Source organism: Priapulus caudatus, unplaced genomic scaffold, assembly GCF_000485595.1.
Source record: "Priapulus caudatus unplaced genomic scaffold, Priapulus_caudatus-5.0.1 Scaffold250, whole genome shotgun sequence".
In the NCBI taxonomy this organism is placed as follows: Eukaryota; Metazoa; Priapulida; class Priapulimorpha; order Priapulimorphida; family Priapulidae; genus Priapulus; species Priapulus caudatus.
The window spans coordinates 348,365-357,727 of NW_014577311.1; the positions used below are offsets into that span (position 1 = coordinate 348,365).

A 9,363-nucleotide genomic window follows, 5' to 3' on the forward strand; every position below is an offset into this window, starting at 1 on the left:
TAGATATTGCGTTTCACCGCCGCGTGGCACACAAACTCAGTGGCGATCTCCGTGAGTTACGGCCAGCGAGCACCTGCGATCTATCTATCAATCTCATCACACGTGCCATCTATCCAGACACCCACCCACCATCCATGCATCATTCATCCATCGGCATCCATCCATCCATCCATCCATCCATCCATCCATCCATCTATGAATCCATCCACACCATCCATCCAATCCATCCATCCATCTATGAACCCATCTACCAATGCACTCCCACTCTCTCGCTCTCTCCTCTATATATATTTATCCGCTAAACATCAACCTGCGCGCAAAGTCAGTTCCATTTTACCACAGGCACTTGAAGCGCTTTCAATAAAATATAATGGCTAACTAAATACAAAATATATTTACTACAAATTCTTAATGTTTCTATACTCTCTTTTCACCTATTATTGCGACAGTTTCCTGTAAATTCCGTCCAAATCCTACGTCAACCATATACGGCTGCAGGCGCCATTGCTATAAATATATATATACTAGTACCTTGATAGCTACTATATATATATTAGTGTAAGCGTGCAACAGTCGCGCCGCGAAAGCAATGGCGCCGGCAGCGTATATGGTTGGACGTAGGAGTTGACGGAATTTACAGAAACTGTCGGCAATAATACAGGTGAAAGAGAGTATAGAAACATTAAGAATTTGGTAAATAAATAGATTTCGTATTTAGTTAGCATTATATTTTATTGAAACGCGTCAAGTGCCTGTGCATCTACTCAGCACGCACCGATATCCTGTTTACGTATACTGAGGACGCGTCATGATCGTTGCCGCAGCGCTGGTGACGTGACGGCGTGACGTGACGTCACCGATGCGCCGTAGTTTTTATTGGTGTTTCTGGGGCGTTCGCAGCTAATGACTATGATTCTCGGAAGATGCGTCAGCGCTGTGGCTCGCCGCACACGCTGGCACCGAGTAATGATGCAGGTCACCTCACTCACCAGGAGCGAGCAGCGCCGCGTCCGCCTACGCACGCACGCACGCCACGACGCACGCCAGCTATGCGGGAAGGACAAGCGTGGAGGCGTCTTCGTCGCGTGTGTGAATGTATCACGCGCCGCTGTCTCTCCGTATGCGTTGATGGCGTCCATGTACGTGTGTGTGCACGGAGTGTGTACGTGCGCGTGTCCCACACAGTGTGCGTGCGTGCGTGTGGTGTGTGTGTGTGCGTGTGTGTGTCTGTGTGGCTGTGTGCGTATTTGTGTGTGGTTTGTAACTGCGGCCTGTTTATGTCGATACGCGTGCTTGTGCGTATACGTGTGGCGTGATGTGTGTCTGCGTGTGTGCGTACGTGGTGCGTGCGTGTGTGTGTGCGTGTGCGTGGTGTGTGCGTGTATACGTGTGGCGTGATGTGTGTCTGCGTGTGTGCGTACGTGTGTGCGTGCGTGTGTGTGTGCGTGTGCGTGGTGTGTGCGTGTATACGTGTGGCGTGATGTGTGTCTGCGTGTGTGGTACGTGTGTGCGTGGTGTGTGGTGTGTATACGTGTGGCGTGACGTGTGTCTGCGTGTGTGCGTACGTGGTGTGTGTGCGTGTGTGCGTGTGCGTGTATACGTGTGGCGTGACGTGGTGTCTGCGTGCGTGTCTGCGTTGCTGCGTACGTGTCATTTTCGCGTGCGTGCGGCGCGGCGTAGGCAGGAGTTGCCACGAACGTTTTCTTCCGGCACAGCCAGAGCAACAGCCTGTCGCCCGCAACTTCCCCCTCGCCTCCCCCGACACGAAAACATCTGACCTCGCTCTTCATCCGCCTGCAGCTGCTTGAGTATAACATACGGTCGAACGCATGAATGAAAACTCCGCTCTACGTGTGAGCGCAACCACCAGGCAAACGCTCCCACGCAGCCGCGAGAAACACGCGAGAGAGAGGGAGAAGGAGAGAGAGGAGAGGGAGAGAGAAAGAGAGAGAGAGAGAGAGAGGGAGAGAGAGAAAGAGAAGGGAGAGAGAGCGGAGGGGAAGGGGGCGGAAATAGCGTACTCGCAACGCACGTACAACTCACACATGTACAGCTTCTCTTTCTCTCTCGCTCGCTTCATTCTCTCCCCCTCTTTTCCCTCTGCGCTATCTCGCTCTTCCTCCTTCTCTCTCTCTCCCTCATCTCTCTATCATTTTACTCTCTCTTTCTTGGTCTCTTCCTTTCTATGACGTCTCATATATATTATATATATATATATATATATGTGGCGTCTGATGCCTATGTTACAGAGTGATACGCGATCGTTACCGTCGCCGTCCTGTGATGCTACCACGATGCCATATAGTAATTATCATCAGGCGACATGTGACATCGAACAGTTCCATATAACATCGACAGCTGCCATATAAGCATCGAACAGGTCCACATACCATCGAATAGTGCCATATAACATCGAACAGTGCCATATTACATCGACAGTGTCATATAAACATCGAACAGTGCCACTACCATCGAATAAGTGCCATATAACATCGAACAGTGCCATGTAACATCGAACAGTGCCATATAACATCGAACAGTGCCATATAACATCGAAAGCAGTGCCATATAGCATCGAACAGTGCCAATAAATCGAACAGTGCCACGATAACATCGAACAGTGCCATATAGCGCATATACATCGAACAGTCCATATAACATCGAACAGTGCATAAACATCGAACAGCTGTCAGTATAACATCGAACAGGCCACATGAACATGGACAGTGCCACTGGACATGAACAGGCCACTAAACATCAACAGTGCCAGCTGACATGAACAGTGTCATATAACATCTGAACAGTGCCACATACCATCGAATAGTGCGCTATAACATCGAACAGTGCATATAACATCGAACAGTGCATATAACATGGAAACAGTGCGCCATATAACATGGACAGTGCCAGTGAACATGGAACAGTGCCACACATAAATCAAACAGTGCCACGTGACATGGAACAGTGTCATATAACATCGAACAGTGCACATACCATCGAATAGTGGCCACATACCATCGAATAGTGCCATATAACATCGAACAGTACCACATACCATCGAATAGTGCCATATAACATCGAACAGTGCCATATAACATCGAACAGTACCATATAACATCGAACATTGCCACATAACATCGAACAGCCTGCCACATGACATGGACAGTGCCAACGTGACATGGAACAGTGCCACGTGACATGGAACAGTGCCAATAACATGAACAGCTCATTGATCTGACAGTGCCATATATACATGGAACAGTGTCACGTGACATGGAACAGTGCCACGCGACATGAAACAGTGCCATATAACATCGAACAGTGTAACATAACATCAAACAGTGGCATTAGTAACATCGAACAGTGCCATAACAATGGAAACAGTGCATTATAACATCGAACATTGTAACATAACATCGAACAGTGCCATGTAACATCGAACAGTGCCACATAAACATGGAACAGTGCCACGTGCATCGAACAGTGTCATATAAGCATCGAACAGTGTCATATAGCATCGAACAGTGCCATATAGCATCGAACGCTGCCATATAGCATCGAACAGTGTCATATAACATCGACAGTGTCATATAACATCGACAGTGTCATATAGCATCGAACAATGTCATATAACATCGAACAGTGTCACTATAGCATCGAACAGTGGCACGTGACATGGAACAGCACCATATTACATCGAACAGTGCCACATAGCATCGAAGCAGTGTCATATAACATCGAACAGTGGCACGTGACATGGAACAGCACCATATTACATCGAACAGTGCCACATAACATCGAACAGTGCGCATATAACATCGAACAGTGGCACGTGACATGGAACAGCGCCATGGTGAAAAATACATTTCGAATGAGAGGGGCCGTTGAAATGTGAGCATTACAGATTCGGTCCCCACGTCGTGCCCTCTCTCACACCTGCGTTGCGGCACGGTGGTGGTTCACTGTATGACGCATTATACTCTTACACCACTACAACATCCGCAACCAAAACGCGACATCGTCGCCTGAGCCACGCACGAGCGGATCATAAACCACAAACGATAGTTCCTAAAAGTGGCACCGGAAAACAGCGAAACACAACCAATACTATATAACCGCGCTCGCATATATACAATAGCGTCATCGTCTCATAAAACTCGATAGATCAACAACAGCGTGGTGCAATAACACAACAATAATAGTAATGTCTTTTGATTTGGTTACCGATAAAATATACGTAGAAAACTGGCCCGCCACGCGAACACTGTCTACTATACATGTATGAGTATGCTCGGCGTTCGCTGCCCGAGCACACAGGGCGTGTTCTGGAGGGATGAGACCAGCCATGCCCGACCAAAGGCAGAACATCGCGTGAACATGCCGCGGAACCTACCGCCATGCAATAGGCTGTATGAACATGCTATGCAACACCTTTTGGGCACGCCAGTAGGCTGTGTGGCCATAGCTATGCAAACGTTTAGTACACAGCAGACTATATGGCCATGCTGCACAACCTTCTAGCATGCATAGGCTGTGTGGCATGTTATGCAGTCTCGTGGCACGCCCAGTAGGAGGCGTGTACGGCAGTGGGCCTACGTCCCGCTGATCCAGCAATGTCGCACCGCGCTATAGATGAGCCTTCCTTCTTCGATCGCGATGTACATGCATTTATCACACGCGGACGCCTGCCATATAATGCGGTAGCGCGCGGCCTGGTGGCTAGCGTTTGCCTGTTGGTCCATATACGCACTGCGTTTATTCAAATTTGCAAAATAGAAATACCGTCGACTACTCTGGTTATCATACAAGCACCCTTCTTTTGTAGTGGACCTGGCTACTTCACGACATTGTTATCTGGGACAGTTTCGTCTGGTCCTGTCTACAACACATTATATAATATCTATGCAAACGGCAAGTATGAAAATCGGGGGTCAGGGCCGACGCCTCCAAATACTATCAAAACTATAGTCGGGTCAACTGTATTCAGCTATGGCCAGTGACCGTGTACATAAATTCGTTGCTGGCTTGTGAAGCTATCGTACAAAATCTACAACAGGCGATGTATCAAGAATCACAGCAACAGCGGAACAGTATCCGACTCTGTCAGATTCCATATCTTCTACTGCCGACTACTAACAACTAACTCTACGGCGAAATGCGTTTTGCTGAGTATATAAGGCAGTCATCACATCATAAACCGTAACGAAATATATATAATGTGCAAACAATTTGGCTGAATATCACAATAAAGAATACAAAATATAATAATAATTTAGCTGTGTGGGCAGTTGGGCGGTTTCCAATGTACCGCGCATGCCAAACTCAAGTGGTCGTCTGGGCTGACTGACTAAGCAGTCATGTGTGTGTGTGTGTGTGTGTGTGTGTGTGTGTGTGCGTGTGCGTGTGCGTGTGCGTGTGCGCGCGTGCGTGCGGTGTGCGTGCGTGGCGTGCGCGCTGCACGTCGTGTGTGTGTGTGTGTGTGTGTGTGTGTTGTGTGTGTTGTGTGTGTGTGTGGTGTATGTGACGCGGTGTCAACTGAGACCTAGGCACCTGCCTACATATACAGCCTCCGCGACATCTGCAACCGCCAATGTCCTCACTGGGTATATCTGCCACTCCGTACCCACCAGGGGTCGCCCCGCCCGCGTAGCTCCATCACTAAAACTGAAATCGGCAGCCGCACAAGTTGCCGCACACCGTCGCCGGCGGTGGCGCCACCTCGCGGCACTCAAAAACTCCTACATCCTGCGCGGCGCACAGAACTGGCGCCACCTCGTGGTGTGCGACGTCTTCGCCGCCGACAGCGCCACCTACATGCTATAGGGCACGCAGAACTGGTATACGAGACGCTGAGAGCGCTCGGTCTTCTTCATGATGCCCTTCTTGTAGTACTGGCGCAGAGAGCGGCTCAACTTGTCGTAGTTCATAGCCGGCCGGTTCTTCCGCTTGCCCCACAGCTTAGCGCGTGGTACCGTTCACACACGCGACGACGACGCCTCCACGCTTGTCCTTCCCCGCATAGGGCGGACAGGACAGACGAGGGATGCTGCCTTGGGAGGCACAGGAAGAACTGGCCGCGAAGAGCAGAAACGTACTCGCTACCGTTAGCAGACCGAGAGATGTCTGGCCGTCGGGTGCATTAGCGGCCCACATTTGCCCCGTGAAGTCGGACCATTATCACCGTCAGCCCCGATGCGGGCCTCCTATCACAGCCAGCCGACAGCCGTGTCAGCTTTACCTACCATTATCTTCTTACTCTCGCCTTAATTGCGTTTTATTGTCGCTAATCGGCCGTCAAATGGACGCGCCCGCATGGAGAAGGCAGAGAAAGATGAGGAAGATCGCGACCCTCTCCCTCCTCCCTCCCTCCCCACGCGCGCAGTTGTACGCGGCATTTTCGCACCACCACCACCACCACCAGCAGCAGCAGCAGCAGCAGTAGCAGCGCCCCAGCAGCAGCAGCAGCAGCCGTAGCAGCATCCTCGCACCAGCGCCCCAGCAGCAGCACCACCAGCAGCAGCAACAGCAGCAGCATCCTCGCACCAGCGCCCCAGCAGCAGCAGCAGCAGCATCCTCAAACCAGCGCCCCAACAGCAGCAACATCCTCGCACTAGAGCCCCAGCAGCAACAGCAGCAGAAGCAGCAACAGCAGCAGCAGCAGCATCCTCGCACTAGCGCCCCAGCGGCAGCAGCAGCAGCAGCAGCAGCAGCAGCATCCTCGCACCAGCCCCCCAGCAGCAGCAGCAGCAGCAGCATCCTCGCACGAGCACCCCAGCCGCAGCAGCAGCATCAGCAGCAGTAGCAGCATCTTCGCACCAGCGCCCCAGCAGCAGCAGCAGCAGCATCCTCGCACTAGCAGCAGCAGCAGCAGCATCCTCACACCAGCGCCCCAGCAGCAGTAGTAGCAACAGCAGCAACATCCTCGCACTAGAGCCCCAGCAGCAGCAGCAGCAGCAGCAGCAGCAGCATCTTCGCACCAGCGCCCCAGCAACAGCAGCAGCATCTTCGCACCAGCGCCCCAGCAGCAGCAGCAGCAGCATCCTCGCACTAGCAGCAGCAGCAGCAGCATCCTCACATCAGCGCCCCAGCAGCAGTAGTAGCAACAGCAGCAGCATCCTCACATCAGCGCCCCAGCAGCAGTAGTAGCAACAGCAGCAACATCCTCGAACTAGAGCCCCAGCAGCAGCAGCAGCAGCAGTAGTAGCAGCAGCAGCAGCATCCTCGCACCAGCACCCCAGCAGCAGCAGCAGCAGCAGCATCCTCGCACCAGCACCCCAGCAGCAGCAGCAGCAGCAGCAGCAGCAGCAGCATCCTCGCACTAGCAGCAGCAGCATCCTCACACCAACAGAGATCGAATGATAAATAGAAAGAACGATGGGATAGAGAGAAGTAGTATGCATGGGCATCGGAAATAAAGCCAAACGGGCGGTGTTTACCCATGTACACAACGGCGACGATACACTATCATCGTGTCTGATAAGCTAGTCGCTACTGTGCCGTACTGCTGAACAAACATAGAGGGCGGTATACGCGAGCGAGAGGTCGAGTTAATCTCATGAGTTAACGCGTAAACGCCCATGATCTGCTAAATGGCTGGCACTCTGATCCTTTTAGACTGCTACCCTGTCTCTTCACTTCGCTTTTAGACTAGTCGTTAGTCGAAGACTAGACGAAGTAAAAGCGACGTAACGCCAGTCTATAACCCAACCGCGTCCCCGGAATCGAATGTTCGAAACCCGCCCACCTTTCTGCACGCTCTCTCTTCACTTCGTGCATACGCTAATCTAGTGTTTAAAGACACCGGGAAGCAAGGATGCAGCCGCGCGGCTTCCGCCAATGCCCTCTCACCTTTGGGTCTGTCCAGCCACCGGATGGCAGCACCGTACATGAGCGGGTTGCTAAGCAACTCCTTGAGGAACTGCCACAAGTGTATGCTGGTCGTCGACCGCTGCGGCTTCATCGCGCGCTCGTGCAGCACGTCATCGCCGTCGCTAGGCAACGACACGTCACTGCCCTGACTCGGCGACGGCGTCGACCGCCATTGGCTTAGCAGACGCGACATGTCGACGTAACTGCAATCGGAGGCCACGTGACTCGGTCCCTGCGCCAGAGGTGAGGTGGCCCCCTGCGTCTGGGGTGACACAATTTGCCCCGTGGGTGACAAACCTTGCCCCGTGGTTGACACACCCTGCCCCGCGGGTGACACACCCTGGCCCGGTGGTGACTGGCGCTGCCCCGCGGGTGACTGGCGCTGACCGGGAGAAGGGAGTGCTAGCATGGGGTCATGCGCGTGCTGCAACGCCTGGCGGCCAGAGTCACCCGAACAGTGTGGCTGTTGTAGGTGGCGCTGCTGATGCTGATTATGCTGTAGGTGGCGCTGCTGACGGGATGCGTGCGACCGGCAGACTGTAAGGCAGACGAGACGGTATTATTACACAAGACCTCCGGATGAACACGGGGGGGGGGGGGGGAAGCAAGAGTTGTTACGGCCTTTCGTAGATAATCTAAACGGTCCAATAAAATAGTTCTACTCTAAAAATAGTTCACGTAAAATTGAAATGATTGAGTAATCTACCTCTTTGAATTCGTTCGAATTCGACAGGGGGAAGAAATTCAAGTAGAAATAATATAATAACATGGAAGAAATAGAATTGGATTGGCAATTAGTAGCGGCACTGGATTCGCGATCCTTTGAGTAACATTCCAACATGGAGTTATAACTAAAACGCAATGCCTGCTGCAATCCGTAACTAGTTAACTATGGTGGTGTTAAAAGAACTCGCGATTACCGTCCTTCCAGATGTCGAGTTCAGCGTGCAGCGTGACTGCATAGCTCTCCTCCCCAGTATACCGCTTGAACTGCTCCTCGGATAGTTGCGCTAGAGTGGCACCGTTCATGTAGCACAGAGACTGGAACTCGTGATTTGGTATCTGGTAGTGCTGCAGGCTCCAGTCTAACCATTTGCTCACGTCATCCGATGACCACTGCCATGGATCTAGGGTGACGGGATAAACGAATGATGAATAAATCATTGCAGCGACGGTAATTGAGGAGAGGGCAGGTTTACCCCTATCCATTACCCGCACAGTCTTATTTATTGCATCCGATAGCTGCCATCTGCTGGCTTTTACATGAAGATTCTCTCTTCTTTTTCCTCTCCATCGTCTTTAACACTGCCGCGTCCTCTCTCACCCTTCCTCGCCCAACACCATTTCTGCTCGAGCCACCTCTCCCGCTCGATCCCCTTCTTCTTGTCTCGATTCTCGCTCGATTCCCTGTCTTCTTCTCTCTCTCTCTCTCCCCTCTCTCTCTCTCTCTCTCTCTCTCTCTCTCTCTCTCTCTCTCCTACACTCTTTCTTTCA

General features: G+C 51.8%; 1 protein-coding gene across 1 annotated transcript; it reads right to left on the reverse strand.

Annotated features, from left to right (window-relative positions):
- Positions 1-5,475: 5,475 nt before the first annotated feature.
- Positions 5,476-9,033, reverse strand: LOC106808040 (DNA-binding protein D-ETS-4-like). The gene is given in 3 exon segments (XM_014810589.1): positions 5,476-5,996; positions 7,835-8,406; positions 8,790-9,033. Coding segments are annotated over 3 exon segments (1,002 nt in total). The 3' UTR covers positions 5,476-5,810.
- Between the last annotated feature and the right edge of the window lie 330 nt (positions 9,034-9,363).